The following is a 19,607-nucleotide window of genomic DNA, read 5'->3' as shown; positions in this document are numbered from 1 at the left end:
CTCTAATTTTATTCCTTGCCCACTCCAGTATATTTTCTCTTGTCGTATATCTCAATAATTTTACTAAAACTGATCTTGGTTTTTGATGTGTCTGTGGTTTCGGAGCTAGTGTTCTCTGTGCCCATTCTATTTCCATTCCTTCCTGTATTTCTCTCATTCCCAGTACCTTTGGGATACATTCTTTTATAAATTCCTTCATATCTGTACCTCCTTCATCTTCCTTTCGGCCCACTTTTTATGTTGTTTTGCCTACTATAATTTTCCAACATATCAATTTTCTGAACTAACAACTCTTGTGTCTCTTTAACTTTTTTATCACTTCCAATTTTCTTCTTAAGTCATTCACTTCCATTTCTACAGCCATTTCTCATTCTTCCACATGTTTTAATCTTTTCCCTATTTCTGTCATGACCAGCTCTAATCTATTCACTTTTTCTTCTCTACTTTTCATTTTTTTAATTTCACTAAATTCTAATGTCAACCATTCTTTTAATGCTCTCATTTGTTCGTGGAAAAAAATCTTTATCGATATTCTGTCCATTTGTTTTACTTTCTATTTCTCGGTGCAGATCATCTTCTTCCTCTTCTTCTGTGTTTGTCATCATCGTCTCTTCCTTGTATCTGTGTCTCTTCTGACTTTCCTGCGCTGCTTCTTGCTTGGCTTCTTGCTGTTGGTCCTTTTCTTTTGGGCTACTCATCTGTTGGGCCTCCTGCTGCTCTTTCCTTTCACTCCCTTTCCTGTCGCTTTCCTCTTCTTCCAGCTGAGAGCCCTGGTGTCGGTCATCCCTCTGCTGGTCGTATTGTTTGGCCGTTCTTCGGCTGAGCCTCCCTCCTGTCAGTGTTCTCCTTCTCCTTCGTAAGCGCACTGCGCACTTTTGTTTGGCTTGGAGAGCTATTTTGCAGACCAGCGGTCAGGGGGTCACGACTCTGTGGCGTCGTCACCAACCTCTGAGAACAGGCTCTCTTCTCCATGATGGCTCCCTGTTTCTTCATGCAGGTAAGGCCTTCTCCTTTCTCTTGCATCTTTTCTTTTTTTCCCCATTTTTACTTTTTCCTTAGGTGCCATTTTTTTCTCTACAACTTGATCTTATGTTTTGTATTTCTTGAACTTTGTATTTTCTTCACTTTCTTTCTTCTTTTCGGGAGAGGGCTGGTATTCCCCTACCGGCCACTACTCCATCACGTGACTCCTCCCTGTTCAAGTTGTTTCTTCTTTGCCAATATTATGCTTCTAGGAACCGGCATGGGGTGTTCATCCTCTGAGACCATTGACCTTCTGCAGCCACAAAATTGAATAATGGAAAATAAGGATTCCCTTTAACTTTAATGTGTATAAATGACTTGGATGGAAAAGTGGGGTGACTTAAATTGCAGATGACACAAAGATTGGTGCCATTGTGGGCAATGTTGAGGACAATCAAAGAACGCAACAAAATCCAGAACACTTAGAGATGTGAGCAGAGAAATGGCAGATGGAATTTAATCCAGGCAAGTGTGAGATGTTGCATTTTGGGAGCTCAAATTCAAGGAGAAACTACACAGGACCCTTAACCGTAATGATGTGTAGAGGGATCTGAAGATCCTCATCCATAGCTTCCTAAAAGTGGTCACAAAAATAGATAGGGTTAAATAAGGTATTGGTATGCTTACCTTCATTAGTTGAGGTATTGAGGATGAGTCAAGAAGTCCTGCTGCAGCTTTCTAAAACTTTGGTCAGGCTGCACTTGGAGTGTGAATCCCATTCTGGTTGCCCCATTGTCAGTGGCAGATTAACCATTAGGGTGAGTAGACTAAAGCCTAGAGGCCCAAAAGGGTGGAGCTCTTGGCCAGGAGCGGGGACGTGGGGCTCCACAATTCTTTTGATTTTTTTTTTCTTCCCTCTTTTTCCCCCCCCATTGGCGCATGGGGTTTGTAGAATTTATGTGGATGTTTTGGAAATGATACAGAAGAGATTTACCAGGATGCTGCCTGGATAAGTGTATGAGCTGTAAGGAGTGGTTGGACAAGCATGGGTTGTTTCTTCTGGAATGCAAGAGGCTAAGGAGAGAGCTAAAGTTTATAATATAATAGGGCAGACAGTCAGAATCTTTGGGTTTAAATAAAAAAGTTATGCATGTGTAAAGGGGGAGGTGAAATTTGAAGAAATTTCATTTTATACAGTGTGATTCATGGCGGGAATGGGCTGCCAAGGGTAGGAGTTGATGCAGATATGATATTGGCATTTAAGAGGCTTCTAGATAGATGCCTGACTATACTGGGATACGGGGATATGTGTTGACAGCAGAGATTTAGTTTAATTTTGCATCGTGGGCTGAAATTTGTTCCTGCACTGTTCTGTGTTCCATGTTTCCTGAATCCTGGTGCCAAGTCACGTTCCTCTCTCAGCTGCTGAGCCTTTCAAACAATACCACACAAATACTAGAATATTTTTTTCATTCATACATTTGTTAGTTCATTCGCGTGTATGCGTTCCTGTCTATAATTGTCTTTTAAGAAAGTGGTGGTCAACAGCTTTCTGGGGAAGTTGTTCTCCAAGTGCTGTTGGAGGTGGGAGAGGACCAGGATTAACATCCCAAAATGATGAAGGACCTGCAATCTATTTCCAAATCAGGGTGATGTGTGGCTTGGATTAAAATCCTCCTTTAAAATACGTAAATGCGCAGCGAACTAATATGTTCCTCTGTCCATGTTAACTTCACTCCCAATGATGAGTTGTAATTTATTTTTAAATTCCTCAAATTATGTATGTGTTGATAGAAAAACAACTTAATTTTTGAGTTCCGTTGCTGAAAAGAACTGAAGAAAATGATCACAACTTTGGCAAATAAATATGCTTCTTTGTTTTCACAAATTGTGCAGTACGGTTAGCAGAGCAGTTGGCGCAATACTTTTACAGTGCCAGCAATTAGAGTTCGAATCCCACGCTGCCTGAAAGGAGTTTGTGCATTCTCACTGCATCTGAGTGAGTTTTCCCCAGGAGCTCCAGTTTCCTTCCACCACTTGAAATGTACTGGGATTGCAGGTGAATTGGATGACACAGACTCGTGGGCTGAAGTGGCCTGATACTGTGCTGTATGTCTAAATTTTTTTTTAATTAACCTTGACTATTGCTTTCTGGTTCTCTCTCAACCAAAATGTTCATAGCTTACAGATGGACCTTGCCCCAATCAGTGGTGAACCTCAGAGATTTTCTCCACAAGAAGGGTCTCATTCACCTACATTAGGAGTGTCCATTTCAGGCATCTTTGCTCAACCAGATGTGAATTTTGGCCTTCTGTTGGCTCTTTTTCACACATGGGTTAGGTTAATTATTAATAAAACCTGATAAGCTTGGAACTATTCAGTCAACCCACATCATCTGTGTAAAGATAGTTTCATGTCTCAAACCCTTCGTCCAAGAAAGAGAAGCAAGGAAGTTTAGGTCATGGAGCAGGTGGGTGTGTGTGTGTGTGCACGAGGTGAGAAATGGCTGAAACAAATGAGTATATTTGTTAAGGGGATTCATGATGCTTTTCTCACTCCTGGAGTACCAAATGGAGCTATAATCCTATTGTTAATATGTTCTATTGTAAAAGTGTGGTACTTACCATAGATGACTTTTAAACAATATGAATGCTTTGCCACAATAATTATCCTGTTTTTGAAACACTTCTTCAATGAAAACCACAAATTTGCCAAACTTGGTATGAAATTAGTTGAGTTCAGAGATTTTCTTGAGAGTGCATTCTGTTGTTTCATCAATCTTTTGCGTGGTGGAATGTGGACTATCCTTATGTAGGCCATGACCCAAATGTTAAACGCACTTCTAAACCATTTCCATTTACCATAAGTTTTGGTTACTTCATTGAACCACCATAATGGGTCTGTCTATTTGAGTATGAGGTAAGAATATTATCCAAAGAAACGCTATCCTTTGATTTCTTACCAAAGTTGATTTATTACATCCTGAAAAATGCTGGGGTGCAACAAACTCTAATGTTGAAAAGCTCCAGGTACGTAATAGTTAAATATGACTTGTATTCTTCATCTCACTTTCATTTAAGTTCAGTATTTATCAGATCTAATGAAGGATGAAAGCTAATTTATTAGAGGTATATAAGATTAAAGGTTTAGATTAATGAGCTCTCCACTGGCCACCGTGACAGAGGTGCACCAAAGAAAAGGTACAAGGACTGCCTAAAGAAATCTCTTGGTGCCTGCCACATTGACCACCGCCAGTGGGCTGATAACGCCTCAAACCGTGCATCTTGGCGCCTCACAGTTTGGCGGGCAGCAACCTCCTTTGAAGAAGACCGCAGAGCCCACCTCACTGACAAAAGGCAAAGGAGGAAAAACCCAACACCCAACCCCAACCAACCAATTTTCCCTTGCAACCACTGCAATCGTGTCTGCCTGTCCCGCATCGGACTTGTCAGCCACAAACGAGCCTGCAGCTGACGTGGACTTTTTACCCCCTCCATAAATCTTCGTCCGCGAAGCCAAGCCAAAGAAGAAAGAAGAATATTATCCAAAGAAACGCTATCCTTTGATTTCTTACCAAAGTTGATTTATTACATCCTGAAAAATGCTGGGGTGCAACAAACTCTAATGTTGAAAAGCTCCAGGTACGTAATAGTTAAATATGACTTGTATTCTTCATCTCACTTTCATTTAAGGTCATTATTTATCAGATCTAATGAAGGATGAAAGCTAATTTATTAGAGGTATATAAGATTAAAGGTTTAGATGTTGGGGACAGCCAGCACTTTTTCCTGGGGCAACAATCTCAAACTCCAGAGAACGTGTGTTCAAGGTGAGTGGAGGAAAGTTTAGGGAATTTTTTTTAACTGCATGTTAGCCAAAGTACTGTATTGAGTTCAAGATGTCAGAAGTTGAATCTATCTCGCAGGTGGCTGATGAAGGAAGCATGCTGGTAATTCTCATTTCCTATTTTAAGAATAAATGAAATCACATAATCCTTCTCAGATGCTACTTGAGACTAAGTTGAACCAAGACCTTGCCATGAGGCAGGAACTATCTATGGGTCAAGAAAAGTTCTGAAATGTACAAGTACTGTTAAAACCTCAAAGGGTTTTTCTTTGTCATTTGATCAGTTTTGTCACTTGGTCAGGCAAGCAGAATCCATTGGGTGAGTGAGCTCACGTTATTCTTGCCACATTTTTTTTTTAAGTTTCAATTTTTAGATAAGGTTGTGCTAAAGTAATGTTTCTGCTGGATTACCAGCACAAAACCAAAGGATGAGTCCCAACATTCTGGAGATTATCAGACTAAAATCAGGCATTGTTAGATTCATTTCATTTGAGAACCACGATATAAAGTGTTATTTAGTCCTACCTCCAGTCAGAGTAAAGGCAGCAGAATAAAAAGGAGAAAGGAGGTTCTTGATGCAGCAAATGGAATAGCTGGTGGATAATTTACTGTTGTCAACAAAGTGCATTTCAAAATCCATCATGAGAACTTTAATCCACTTTTGAGACTAAACCCCAAATTCACTCACTCGGCAACTTCAAAGATGAAATGTAATTCAAACCCATTGAAAGCTTTTTTTCGCAATTACGAGGGAACTAATGCATGCTTGAACCTGATACTTTTCAGTGTGCAAAATTAAATAAATGATTCTTCCTACAGCGCACTCACCTTTCTGCCCTTTTATAAATCCCAGCTATTTCCAATGAAAGCAAACTATCCAACCAAAGCAACAGATCATTGATCAGGGGACCGTGAAATAGGACACAGATCAAAAATTATAGTAAGATCCTCCTTGAAAAGAAACAGTCTTGGCCTTTGGGGTGAAAACAACAGCCATTTGAAGTAGTAATTATTTTATAAGGTTAATAAAATATGAGATAGATCCTTTAAAGAAAATTACCATGGCCATTATCACCTGAAGATTGTCACATTTTCAATATAGAGGAACGGAGTTGAATCTTTTGTACCTTAATCTTGTTCTGCTATTATATTAGATCATGGATGATCTGTATCTTAATTGGTTTTGTACCTCAATGTTCCTGTCCAATGAAAATTTATTCATTTGGTTCTGAAATTTTCAATTGGCTTTTGATCTTTGCAGTCCTTATGGGAGTGTTCCATTTTCTCCCAAGCCTTTATTTTGAAGTATTGAATTGAAGGTTGGGCCTCCAATTTTTGTTTTCCCACTCCTTCAATTATTCTAGAAACTGTCTATCGCTCCTAGATATTCTGTAGTTCAAGGAACGCGAGCCTCTCCTCATACTTTAATCCTTGTGTCTCCTACAATGTCCTAGCAGTTCCTAAAGTGCTTTGGTCATCAATCATCTAATAATGTGCCTTTAAAGTTTTCTCATTTCTTTTCTGCAGGTGTCTTTCAGGTTTTGCTGGGCAGATTTGTGAGAAAGAAATTGATGAATGTAGTTCTGGGCCTTGCCTCAATGGTGGACTCTGTCAGGATGAAGTTAATGGCTATTCTTGCCTATGTAAAGAAGGTAAGCCCTGAAAAGAGTTTGGTTATATTGTGTTGCTAACAGTCACTCCAGAAATAATTTTCACACTTCTTCGGTTAGTCAATCCAGGTTTTCAGGCTGGCAAAATGTCTCACCCAAGAACAAAGCCAAACTAAGTCTTGCCAATGACCAAAGCTTTCTTGCAGGAGAACTCTCGGTTGATTTGGTTTGACGAGGAAAGTGGCTAAGCACATCTGTTTGCATCTTGTCTCATCTTTCTGGCCTTGTGTGGCAGGAAACCCACATCAGTTTCCCTGATAATCCTAAAATTAAAACTGAGGTCAGGATTTAGTGAATAATGATGCGCATTGGAGAATATTCCCAAAGCTCCTCCTTTACATGTACAGGATGAGCAGAGTTAGGTTTTACGAAGCCCTTTGACAAGATACCACACACGAGTCTGCTGAACAAGAGTGAAGAATTAAATACTCACAATGATAGAAGATTGACTGACAGAAGGCAAAGTGTGGGAATTAAACGGGCCTCCTCTGGCTGGTTGCCAGTAACTAGTGGTGTTCCACAGGGGCTGATGTTGTGACTGCCACTTTTCATGCGTATGCAAATGATTTGGAAGAAAGAATTGATGGTTTTGTGACCAAATTTGTGGATGATACAAAGATAGTTGGAGGGGCGGGTAATATTGAGTAAGTGGGGAGTCTATAGAGTGAAAATAAGTAGCAGATGGAATATAGGATTGGGAAATGCATGGTCATGCAGTTTGGAAGAAGGAATAAAGTAGTAGACTATTTTTGAAATGGAGAGAATTCAGAAAGAGAAATTCAAAGCATTTCAGGATTACCCAAAGGTTAACTTGCAGATTGAGTTTGTGCTCAGGAAGGCAAATGCAATGTAGTAGCGTTACTTTTGAGAGGACTAGAATATAAAGGCAAGGGTGTAATGTTAAGGCTTTAGATGGTATTGTCAGACCACATTTGGACTATTACAAACAGTTTGGTCCCCCATATCCTAGGAAAGATGTACTGGCAATGGAGGCGGTTCAGAGGCTTACCAAAATTATCCTGGGGATGAGAGTTAACATATGAGGAGAGTTTGATGGCTCTGGCCCTGTGTTCATTGGAGTTTAGAATGAAGAGGGGGGGATTGCATTGAAACATACCAAGTATTCACGGGGCTAGATAGTGGATATGGCAAAAAAAATGTGTCCAGTAGTAGGAGAGTAGAGGATCAGAGGGTCACTCCCAGATAAAAGGAATTCCTTTTAGAACCAATTATGCAAGGTATTTTCAGCCTGAGAGTGGAGAATCTGTGAAATTCATTCCCACAGACAGATGCAGAGGCCATGTTTTTGGGTATATTTAAAACAGAGGTGGATAGATTCTTGATCAGTAAAGGTGTCAAAAGTTATGGGGAGAAGGCAGGAGAATGGGGTTGAAAGGAAAAATACATCAACCATCATTTGAATGGTGGAGTCGAGTCAGTGATCCAGTCAGCAGTTTTGGACAACCTGAGATCACAGGTCTTATCATTGGGCTGAATGACTTTATATTTCATTAAACCTGGACTATCTTAGGGACATATTTACTTGGATAAAGGTACTGTTAGAGCCCAAAACCCAGAAGCAATAGATATTCACTATGACAAATAGTTATTTAAACAAATATTAAAACAGAATCAAACTTTAACTTAACTAATCCAACTTAACACTCTTCTAATTCTAAGCGCATGTGTATGTAATATGTGTAAATTTAAGAAAAGTTCTTTGGTTCACAGTTCAATCTTACTCCTCATTCTTCCAAGTTCACTGGATGCAGGCAATTCTTAAACTGTTCTCAGAATTTAACATTTAAAGTTCACTAGGCTTTGGTGCTCGAGAGGTAAATAGTTACAACTTGGGAAGGTTCTTGTAGGGTTTGCAGAGAGAGATGTGTTGTTCCAGGATTTCCACAACTGAGGTACCACCATTAGTCAACTCAATGTCTTGCTGATGAAACTTACCCCATCAGGGTTCTCAAGATGATAACCTCTTTCTTTCAGGCTACAACAGAGTTCCTTTCTGTTCCTCTTATTCCAAGAGAAACATCAGATAGATAACACTCCAGCCATCCACCACTCTGGAGCTTCTGTTTCAGTTCCAACAAGCTTCTCCTGGCTTGTTACAGCTGTCTATGTCTCATACACAGTCAAAGACTCCCTTCTGTCTCTCTATCTGAGATTCAAACTGCCAGCACCAAGTCCTTCTCACTCTCACTTGCAAAAAAACCCCGACCTTCTCCAGCAAACAATAGGAGTCGGTCTTCTGCTCCCATCTGTTGTTTTAGGTAAACAATAATCTCTCAATGACCTGAGTAAGCACTTTGCAGAGAGTGCCATGCAAAAGCCTTGCAAAAAGGTCCAAAACAGACAACCTGGCTCTGGTTGTTCTTCCAAGACAATAGTCTATTCATTTCATTTCATCATTTCAATTAGCACCTACTTGTGAAATGTGCATAGAATTCTCCATAGTTTCTGTAAAGTCACTGAATATGAATTCTCCAGTATTTCAAATAAGATTGGATTTAAGGTGTGTGTATGTAACCTACCAATTTATCTCCCAAAAACATTCCCAAATATTCCATTACAGTACACCTTACCAAATTCTAAGTTCAAATGTAATGTCTAGAGATTCTTTTTGTGGGCCACACTGAATTTCTAATTACCAGTAACTGTAGTCTGTACTCAAAGAATGAACTGTGAAAAAACTGGAGATGTCTTCTTTGGCCTCCATTGGTCATGATCGACCATGGGTACTGCGTCTATGGTAGTCACTGTGGAGTGGCCCCTCCAGGGTGCAAGCCAGGACAGAGTTCATATGGAGATCCATCTGTTGCCCATGTAGTAGTACTCCCCTCTCCAATGCTAATGGCAGATCTAAAGGGACAATAAAATGGATATAGTTTGGTATTGGCAGCATCACAGGAGTTGTTGAGGCGGTGCTGAGTACGGCAGTCAGCTGCCTTCAGATTTGCAACTCCAGATTTTTCTTCAAGGTTTATTCCCAAAGCCTATCCCTTGAGCAGGTATAGCCACAAGGCAGCAGAGGTTTGAGTTTTTCCCCCTCCTTGGTGCGTTACCATCTGCAGTTAACAAGCCCCATCTCCCCAGAGCAACTGGTTTCAAGATGCCAGTAGCCCTCCTTTCCCCTTCTCCTGCCAGTAAGAACAACTCCACTGAACATAAGAACTATGCCACATGTGAAGGCCAGTGGTTAGACTGGGTTGTCAAAGGCTGTTTGAGTCGCATGCCATGAAGAGCATTTGTGCAGCAGTGGGAGCTCGTTCCCACTACCTTCCTCTGGTTATGACAACCTTTGGATTTACAGTAAATAATGTGAGTCCTTAAATGACTCTGAGTCTGTTTTTCAGAAGTCTGAGAGTTGAGGGATAACAACTAATTCCTGAACCTGTGTCACCTGTACCTTTTTTGCTGATGGCAGCAGGGAGAGCAGATGGTGTGAATCCTTGATAATTGCTACTGCTCTCCGATGCCAGTGTTCCATGGAGATGTTCTTGATGGTGGGGAGAATTTTGCCTGTCATGTACTGGGCTGCGTCTGCCATCTATTGCACGATTTTGTTTTACTCTTGATATCTTGGTGCCCCTATACCAGACAGTGATGCAGCTGGTCAGCACACTTTCCACCACACATCTGTAGCAGTTTGCCAATATTTCCAGTGACATGCTGAACCTTTACAAATTTCTGAGGAAGAGACGCTGGCATGGTTTCTTCACAATGGCATTAATTTAGTTCTCCATGAGGATTGTGGAGCGAAACTTTAAAAGATTTAGGAGTCCAGGGTTGCCTTAGAATCTCAAGAAAAACAAAGAATTCCTGGACTTGCAACTTGGAATAAATATCACTGGAGCATTTTTTTTTTTAAGAACCCTATTTTATTAAGAATGCTAAGAACATTACCAGGAGTTGAGGGCTTGAGTAATGAAGACAGACTGGATAGTTGGAATGTTTTTCCCTGGAGCATCAGAGGCTGAGGAGCAATCTTGCAGAGGAATAAAAAATCATGAGAGGTATAGCTAAAGTGAATAGTCATGATCTTTTCCCCAGGTTAACGAAATCAAAACTGGGAGGGCATCAGATTCAAGATGAAAAGTGAAAGATTTAAAAGGGACCTGAGGGGAATCTTCTTCCACACAGGGTGGTGGAAATGGGGAATGAGGTGCCAGGATGTTGTAGAAACAAGTACATTTATGATTTTTACAAGACATTTGGCCAGGTGCATGGGTAGGGAAGGACATGGGTCAAAAACGGGCAATAGGATTAGTTCAGATCAGCAACCTGATCGTCTTGGACAAATTTGGGCTGAAGGGCCTATTTCCATGCTGTAAAGCTCTGACTAACCAAATAAAAAGGCAGTGCTCCCAACCGGTGTTGGAGAGGATAAATGACTGAAGGGATCTGAAGACCCAGCCTTCTTTACCTGTGTTGTATTATCAGAGAGGAGAATAAATGAGTTTTCATGGACTTGAAAACATGAATATGTAAAGATGGCGAAAACCTGAAGTGAGGGATAAACGACAATACTAAATTCTAATAAGGAATTTGAATGATCTCCTAGTTACAGTCAAGATGGCCACAGTTCTCCTTATGTTTTTCAGATACATAAGGATATGTCTCATTGCTTTTCTAAGAGAACATGGGGTAAATGTAACCTCTGGTCTAAAGTTTGAAAGGATTGGAGTATGACTCTGGAAAATTATGTGTTCAAGCTCTCAGACATTTGAGATTATGAAAGACTCCATATACATGAAATTTTTGTTTTCTCTGTGATCTGAATATCTGGATTGTTCCATGAAGTGTCTTCTAAAGCTCAGCACAGTCCAATGAGAATCAAATAATGAGTTAAAGGGGTAGACATTTGACTTGGCACCCATGCAACGCAATATATCAGCAGCTACAACTTGCAGTCCTCGATCACAGTTTGATAAGAAGGTAAACTACAACTGTTGGAAATCTCAGAATGCATTGGAAAAGGTAGAGTGTCAGAAATAAAACTTCTCACACATGAGTCTCTTTAAAACTGATGACACGACAAGCTTTATTTACAAGTCTGCAGAGTTGGACTCAACTGGCTTCTCACCAGTTAAGCCCCGATACATACAGTGCATTGATTTTTATACCCTTATTGTTTGCCCTTCCCCTTCTTATTAATACTGTTTTAATTGGTTAGTATTGCAAAAGCATTCTAAGTACAACTGCATTTTTAATTATCACGTTCGTTACGTACGCTGCGAACTCTACATACACTAAATTCTGTTTCTCACCCTTCTTATCAATCTTTTGTCTCCTGCATGTCTCTCACTATGACCATGAAAAGATATGTTTAAAAAAAACATATCCAGCTGAACTTTTTGTCCTTGGCTGCTAGTAAGCTCCCTGTCCGTTCTGGCTTCCCTTTTTATGATTAATCATCACATTTTAACTTAAGTCATTTTAACCTAAATTCTCTATATATAACATAGAGGCTGATTCATATTTTTAAAAATCTTTTTTGTTTCCAGAGAAAACATTTGTGTTTAGTTCTCTGCAAAGGTTCATAGCTGAACAATAATTTTTGCCTGCAGGTTGAAAGCATGAAGTGTCCGTGAGTATACTGATTTGTAATAACTATCCAGGCTCCTGATATTTATCATTCAATAAAATGCTTCAGGTTATTTAGTGATATAATAAACTAGAAACCAAAGAAAGGATGTTTTTGATTTGATTTGTGGGAACTAGGTTTTGGTGGCAAGGTCAAGATTTATTGCCCCTCTTTAACCTTTCTCCAGAATATGGATAGTGACCTGCCTCTCAAACTTCTACAGCTCTTCTGGTGAAGGTCCTCCCATAGTGTTATGGGACAGGAGTTCTTGGAAATGTATCACCATTCCTCTCTTCTGTTGCTGGGTTTAATTCCAAGTCTGATGGAAACCAGTTCAGATTATGGTGTTCCTTTGCACCTGTTCTCCCTCTTCCATTGTGGTGGTGTGGGATGTTGCTGGGTAACTGTATGTAATTTGTAGATGACATGCACTTCAATTACTGTAAAATGGTGCTAAAAGAGTAGATGGTTAATTGAATGTCATTCAGATGGGCTGCTTTGCCCTGGGTGGTGTCGAGCTTATTTGACTGTTGTTGGAGCCACACAATGATCAATATTCCATCACTGACTTGGGCTTTGAAGATGATGCCCAAGGGGATGTCAAGTTGTATGATGCAACTTCACCAGACTCTGAGATACTCAGGGTGGCAGAGTGATGCATGGAGTGGCACTGCTGTCTCCCAGCTCCGGAGATCTGGGTTTGATTTTCATCATGACCTCATGTGCTGTCTATGTGGAATTTGCATTTTGTCCTGTGTCTGCGTGATTTTTTTTTTCCACTGCTTGGGTTTCCTCCCACTTGTTAAAGATGTGCTGGTTCATAGAGTTGAAGTATCTATGGTAAATGTCCTTGGTTTGGGTAGGATGCAGAAGCAGTGATAGAGGAGCTAAGGGTCAGGAGACAAGTAACTGGGAGTGGTGGGGGGGGGGGGGAAAAGGCAGACAGTGCAGAGAACCCCTTTGGTCATTTCACTCAACAGCAAGTGTACTGCTTTGGATACTTTTGGGTGGGTGGGGAGAGGGGGAAACAATCTGCCAGGGACCAATAATCTTGCACAGCTGCTGACCCCTCAGTTCAGAAGGGAAGGGGGAGAAGTGGAGAGCTATGGTAATTGGGACTCGTTGGTTGGGAGAGCAGATAGGAGGTTTGGTAAGCTGGAGGCTCCCAGATGCTATGTTGCTTCCCAGGAGCTAGGATCAGGGATGTCCCTGATCGAGTCCATAGATTCTGGAAGGGGGAGGGTGTGTAGCCAGATGTCGTGGTTCACATGGGGGACCAATGACATAGATAGGAATAGGGTGAGGTCCTGAAGGAAAAATATAGAGAGCTGGGAAAGATGTCTAAAAAGCAGGATCTCAAGGGTGATGATCTCAAGATTTCTGCCTGTGCCACATGCCAGAGACAGTAGGAACAGGAAGTTGTGGCAGATAAATGTGTGGCTGAAGATTTTGTGCAGGGGTTCAGATTTCTGGGGAAGATCTGATCTGTACAAAAGGGACAGGCTGCATCTGAACTGGAAAGGGACCAATATCTGGGTGGGCACGTTTTCTAGAGCTGTTGGGGAGGGTTTAAACTAGTTTGGCAGAGGGGTGGGAATCGGAATGTGAGTGCAGAGATTGGGGTAGAAGGACATAAACATGATGCTCTGTTCTGAGTTAGTGAGGAGGGGCAGGCAGGGTGCAAACCATAAACGTAGCCAGCTAAGAGTATTAGGAATAAAAGAAATGGACAGAACCTGGATGAAAGGAATGTTTTTGATTGAGCAAATGGAGATGGTTGGGCAAGAACCATGCCTATAGAAACCCTTGCACTGATGTTATAAGGCTGTTCTGAATGCACAAATTCAGAGGGACACAGAAAGGAAACTGGTCTACAACTCATTTGCACTAATCTATAATAATCCCATATTCAATTCTTTGCATTTTCATTCACTGCAAAGCCCCCCACCCCCAGACTCTACCATTAACCCATTGACTGGGGGCAATTTACAGTGGCCATTAATCACACAAATTCTGGGCAGACAGCTGCCAAAACAGCTGTGTCACCTGCAGAAATTTCAGTTTTATCCAACCTGCTGCATTGCAGCTGGGTGTGTGTTGAAGGTGGAGATGCCTGTCACATCTTTCAGACTAATCTGGTTCCAATCTTCTAGTGGGTGTAAAGGATCCAACACCATTACAATGGATGATTTTAGAATTCCCACATTATTTTTGTCTTGCTGTTTGCCAATTAGCTGTATCACAACAGTAACTGCATTTTAAAAGTACTTAATTTTTTTGACTGTGAAGCACTTGGGGACTTCTCAAGGTCATGAGAGGTCTTCCTGATAGTGCAGCATGTAGAATACGGTACTGGAGTGTCATCCCAGATTGTAGAGTACGGTACTGGAGTGTCATCCCAGATTTAAGCCTCTGAAAAGATGCAATCCCTGACTTTCTATTAAACCAGTGCAGTAATTTGAAGTGAAAGTTGAGACCTGCAGTTCACCACACGCTCTTCAGAAAAGATATTATAAGAAAAAAAAACACTACAATTATGCCTGTGGACATTGTGTAACCAAATAAGAAAAAGACCAAGATTAAGCTGTGGGAAGGGGATGAGGGAGGAAATTGTAATTGGAGGATAGCCATCAGTTTAAATTTATCCTGTAACATTGTATTACTAAAATTATTTAAAGGTTTGTTTCCAATATAGTAAAATAAAATGCAGTCATACAACATGGAAAGAGACCCTTCTGCCCAAGCCATTTGTGCTGACCATGGAGTTTTTGAGCAAGTCCCATTTTCCTGCCTTTGGCCTACATTCCCTCTAACCCAGTAGTTTCAACCTTTTTCTTTCCACTCTCATACTACCTTGAGTAATCCCTATGCCATCGGTGCTCTGTGATTAGTAAGGGATTGCTTAAAGTGGTATGTGAGTGGGAGGGAAGATTGAAAATCACTGCTCTAGACCCAATTGTTACTGAAATATTTTGCTTGAGAAAAATTGTCATTGGCCCATTTCCTTTGGAGTTATGAAACCGTGCACGTAACAAATCAATTAGGTACGATAAAACAGTGGTTTTCATCTTTTTCTTTCCACCCTCTGGTGGTACACCACCGGCCTACTTTGAGTTCCTCCAGGAGTGTAAGGGGACAGGAAAACACTTGGCCGGCTGCCAATCAGTCGGTCTGAATGGATCAAGCCCCACCCGGTCGGGTGTCGATCACCCTCCGGGATATAAGCCTGTGCTGGCCTCCTGAGGCTTCACTCAGAGTTGCTGCAGCCACAGCCAGCCTGTCTCTGTGGAAGTCTTTGTGGATTACCTTGTGTGTGTCTGATTCTCTCTAACAGCACACCACACACCCACATTCCACTTTCAGCAATCCCTTACTAATCACAGTACATCTATGACATAGGGATTACTTAAAGTGGTATATAAGTAGAAAGAAAATGGTTGAGAACCACTGCTTTAAGCCTTTCCTCTCCAAGTATCTGTCTGCATGTCTTTTATAATTATATTCACATCTACCAGTTCTTGCTGCAGCTTGATCCATGTACCCACCAATTTCTTGTTTGTGGGGGGGTGGGGGGGAGGTGGGGAGAAAGAGAGACACATACTTATCAGGTCTCCTTTAAATCTTTCCTCTTTCACCTTAAACTTGGGCTCTATAGTTTTAGACTCCCCATCCTGAGAAAAAGACTGTGACAATCCATCCTCTCTGTGCTTTTCACCATTTTACAAAACCTTAAGGTATATCCTCAAGCTCCTTTACTCCAGGACAAACTGACCTCGCCTATTGAGTCTCTCCTCATAATTCAAGTCCTGGCATCTTCCTTGTGAATCTTTTCTGCTCCTTCTCTAGTTTTACACATCTCTTCAGGATTCAAACTGTGGAGACAACAGTGCTGCAAAGATTATCCAAGTGGCAGAGAATTTCTTGAATTTCTTGTTTTCTGAATTAAAATAGCTTCAATGTTTTTCTTTCACAAACCATGTTCAGGTTTCAAAGCACTAATGAATTTTATGTTTGATTTCAGCAATGCCTTCATTTATTTAACTGCAGTCTTGTATCATTTTGATGATATTTTATAATCATTAGCAAATATTATATACGATTGTGAAACTAAGGTAAAAGTCCCTTGATGACTGCCATTTGTATTTATATTGCACATTGAATGCATTAAGTATCCGTCTGTACTTGACTGGAATGTTAACAGACAATAAAACTATAAAATGAGTCATTCGGGCATAAAACCATAAAGGGTAGGTTTTACAGAGCATCTCAAAGGAGGAAATCAAGGAGAGTTTAGGGAAGGAGTAGAGGGGTCAAATTTGTCTGCTAGTAGCACAATGACTGTTGTAGAGTGTTGACAATCAAGGATGTATGCAGGTCAGGAGGAGGATTGCAGAGAAGTGGATAGGGGTACAATCAGGTAAGAACCTGAAAACAAAAAAATTAAGTTCAGTTATTATTGCATATATCAAAAACGCAGACTAGTAGAGATTTCATACATAGTGGGATACTAATGAGCAGAATAACAGAACGAGATCAATTGGTACAGAGAAAAGGCAGAATCTCTTTGCTGTTTTGGGGTTCAAAACAAACCCACTGAGAGCAATATTAAATGCTGGGGCAACCAGTGAAAAGGAAATTGTGTGAATTAGGGGATGGGCAAAGTAGTTGTAAAAGAGTTTGTTAACTATATCTTGTGGCAGTACAATTTCTGCTTGAGTGCTCTCTCTGTTCATCAACCCTGACCCATTCCTCATATATGTGCATCTTGGTTTTCAAATCTTTCTCGTGTTTCATGTGCTTGCTCTCTTGTTTCTGACAGGCTGGACAGGTTCTCACTGCCAAGTAGACATTGATGAATGCCAACCCAATCCATGCATCAACGGTATTTGCTTCCAGAAGACTCCCCGGCCTGGCTATACCTGTTTCTGCAGCCCAGGATTTGTGGTAGGTCACTCAGCAAAGAATCTGCTCACTTTAACTGTGTTTTGCTGGGAAAATCTGATCAGCAAAAAGATGAATAGGACCCTCTGTTTCCTCTCATCTCATGTGAAGGAAAGGCCTACATTTGTATCAAACCTTTTCATGTCTTCGAGACCATTGGTGAAAGGGCTTCACAGCCAATTAAGCCAGAAACATTGGTTATGTATCTCTTTGCTATATAAAGTACACTGTTTTACCGGCTGAGTTTCTCCAGCTTTGTTTTTACTTCAACTACAGTGTCTGCAGACTTTAGTGTTTTGCTATTAGAAAAGAAGGGAAATGGCATCTGTCATGATAATGAATATGTATGAGATGTACCGGAAGTCACGTGGTATGAGAGAGAGAGAGAACACAAGCAGGAGAACAAAGGAAAATGGGAGAATAAAAAGCCACTGAGAAGTTTACCTGATAAAACTTGTGTTTAATGTTTCATTAACTTCACATTTCGGGCCACAAATGTGACATTGGCGATGAGGATGAAAGAAGCTTGAAGAAAATTAAAGACTAAACAAGATTACAGTGGATTACAAACAACTTCAAGGTGATAAGAATTTTCTCTGTGACTCAGTACTTTTGGGGCTGGAATATTTCCTCATGGCTGGGGCAGACTTTCTAACACATAGTGGAATTGCTCATTTTGACCCAACGGGTGATGCAAGCACTGTAAGTGTGAAGTGGAAGGCATGGCTGGAAGAATTTGAATCCTACGCCGACAGTCGTGGCCTATTTCTGGATACCGGTACAGTTGAACAAAAAGCGCAGAAAAGGGCGTTACTTCTTTTCACTGCTGGACCTGCAGTTCGGGAAACATTTAAGACACTTTTGAATACTGGAAGGAAGGATGAGTACCGGAAAGCGGTAGATGCATTAAATGCACACTATGTAGTGACACCGAATGCTACATTTCAACGCCATTTGTTTCGGAGAACGAGACAAGAAGATAGCCAGACAATTGCTCAGTACGTGACGAGACTACGCCAGCTAGCTGTTGGATGCAATTACATGCCAGCTGATTTGGACAACCAATTATTGGATCAAGTCGTACAGCACTGCAGATCAGATAAACTCAGAAGACGTCTACTGGAAAGAGGGAGTGAGTTGGAACTCACCGATGCTTTAACCATTGCTGCTGCATTAGAGGCTGTTGAAGGGCAATTTCATACCATGACCCTGAAAGACAACTCAAGCCAGCAAATTAAGAGGCTCTCACATTGCCATAATCAGCCAAGATATACGCCGACACATGACGTGGAGTGTTATCGATGTGGAAACCGAGGTCACTTTGGAAAAGACCCATATTGCCCGGCCAAAGGCAAAGTTTGCAGAAAGTGTGGAGGTAAGTGTCACATTTGTGGCCCGAAATGTGAAGTTAATAAAACATTAAACACAAGTTTATCAGGTAAACTTCTCTGGGTCTTTATTCTCCTCATAGTGGAATTGCTCATTTTGACACGACTGGTGATGCAAGCATTGTAAGTGGAAAGTGGAAGGCATGGCTGGAAGAATTTGAATCCTACGCCGACAGTCGTGGCCTATTTCTAGATACCGGTACAGTTGAACAAAAAGCGCAGAGAAGGGCGTTACTTCTTTTCACCGCAGGAGCCTCAGTTCGGGAAACATTTAAGACACTTTTGAATACTGAAAGAAAAGATGAGTAGATGCATTAAATGCACACTATGTAGTGACACCGAATGCTACATTTTAACACCATTTGTTTCGGAGAACGAGACAAGAAGATGGCCAGACAATTGCTCAGTACGTGACGAGACTACGCCAGCTAGCTGTTGGATGCAATTACATGCCAGCTGATTTGGACAACCAATTACTGGATCAAGTCGTACAGCACTGTAGATCAGATAAACTCAGAAGACGTCTACTGGAAAGAGGGAGTGAGTTGGAACTCACCGATGCTTTAACCATTGCTGCTGCATTAGAGGCTGTTGAAGGGCAATTTCATACCATGACCCTGAAAGACAACTCAGCCAGTAAATTAAGAGGCTCTCACATCGCCATAACCAGCCAAGATATACGTCGACACAGGACGTGGAGTGTTATCGATGTGGAAACCGAGGTCACTTTGGAAAAGACCCATATTGCCCGGCCAAAGGCAAAGTTTGCAGAAAGTGTGGAGGCAAGGACCACTTTGCAAAGAAGTGCAAAAGCAAGTCCAATGCAGACCAGAAGAGGAAGAGTACAACTTCCAAAGGCAAAGCCTGGGGGAAAGGAAAGTATCCTGGAAAGAAAGATACCATTCGCCAGATAGACAGTGACAATGATAATAACGAGGAGGAACAGAGTTGTTACCAATTTACGTTGAATGAAGTACATCATGAGAAGGTCCCAGTGATCATTGGTAGAGTGACAGTGCAGGTCATTGTAGACTCAGGCAGTGACAGTAATGTGATTGATCGACATTTATGGGAGAAGTTGAAAAGGAAAAAGATCATCTGTACCTCAAAGAAATGTTCCAAGAAACTATATCCATACACAGCAACCAAGCCATTGCAGACCATTGGATGTTTTACTGCAACTGTTGAAGCTGGAGATAAGTGCAC

The 19,607-nt window shown here is 41.1% G+C and overlaps 1 protein-coding gene across 1 annotated transcript in view; it reads left to right on the top strand.

Annotated features, from left to right (window-relative positions):
• eys (eyes shut homolog) overlaps positions 1-19,607 on the top strand; it is a 986,043-nt gene that overhangs the window by 412,005 nt on the left and 554,431 nt on the right. The window contains exons 16-17 of the mRNA XM_069886108.1: positions 6,337-6,461; positions 16,892-17,016. Coding sequence (XP_069742209.1) covers positions 6,337-6,461; positions 16,892-17,016 — 250 coding nt within the window. The remainder of the gene's footprint in view (positions 1-6,336; positions 6,462-16,891; positions 17,017-19,607) is intronic.

This window comes from Narcine bancroftii, chromosome 6, assembly GCF_036971445.1.
Source record: "Narcine bancroftii isolate sNarBan1 chromosome 6, sNarBan1.hap1, whole genome shotgun sequence".
In the NCBI taxonomy this organism is placed as follows: Eukaryota; Metazoa; Chordata; class Chondrichthyes; order Torpediniformes; family Narcinidae; genus Narcine; species Narcine bancroftii.
The sequence above is the reverse complement of the archived record's forward strand: the minus strand, read 5'-3'. Positions and strand labels throughout refer to the sequence as shown.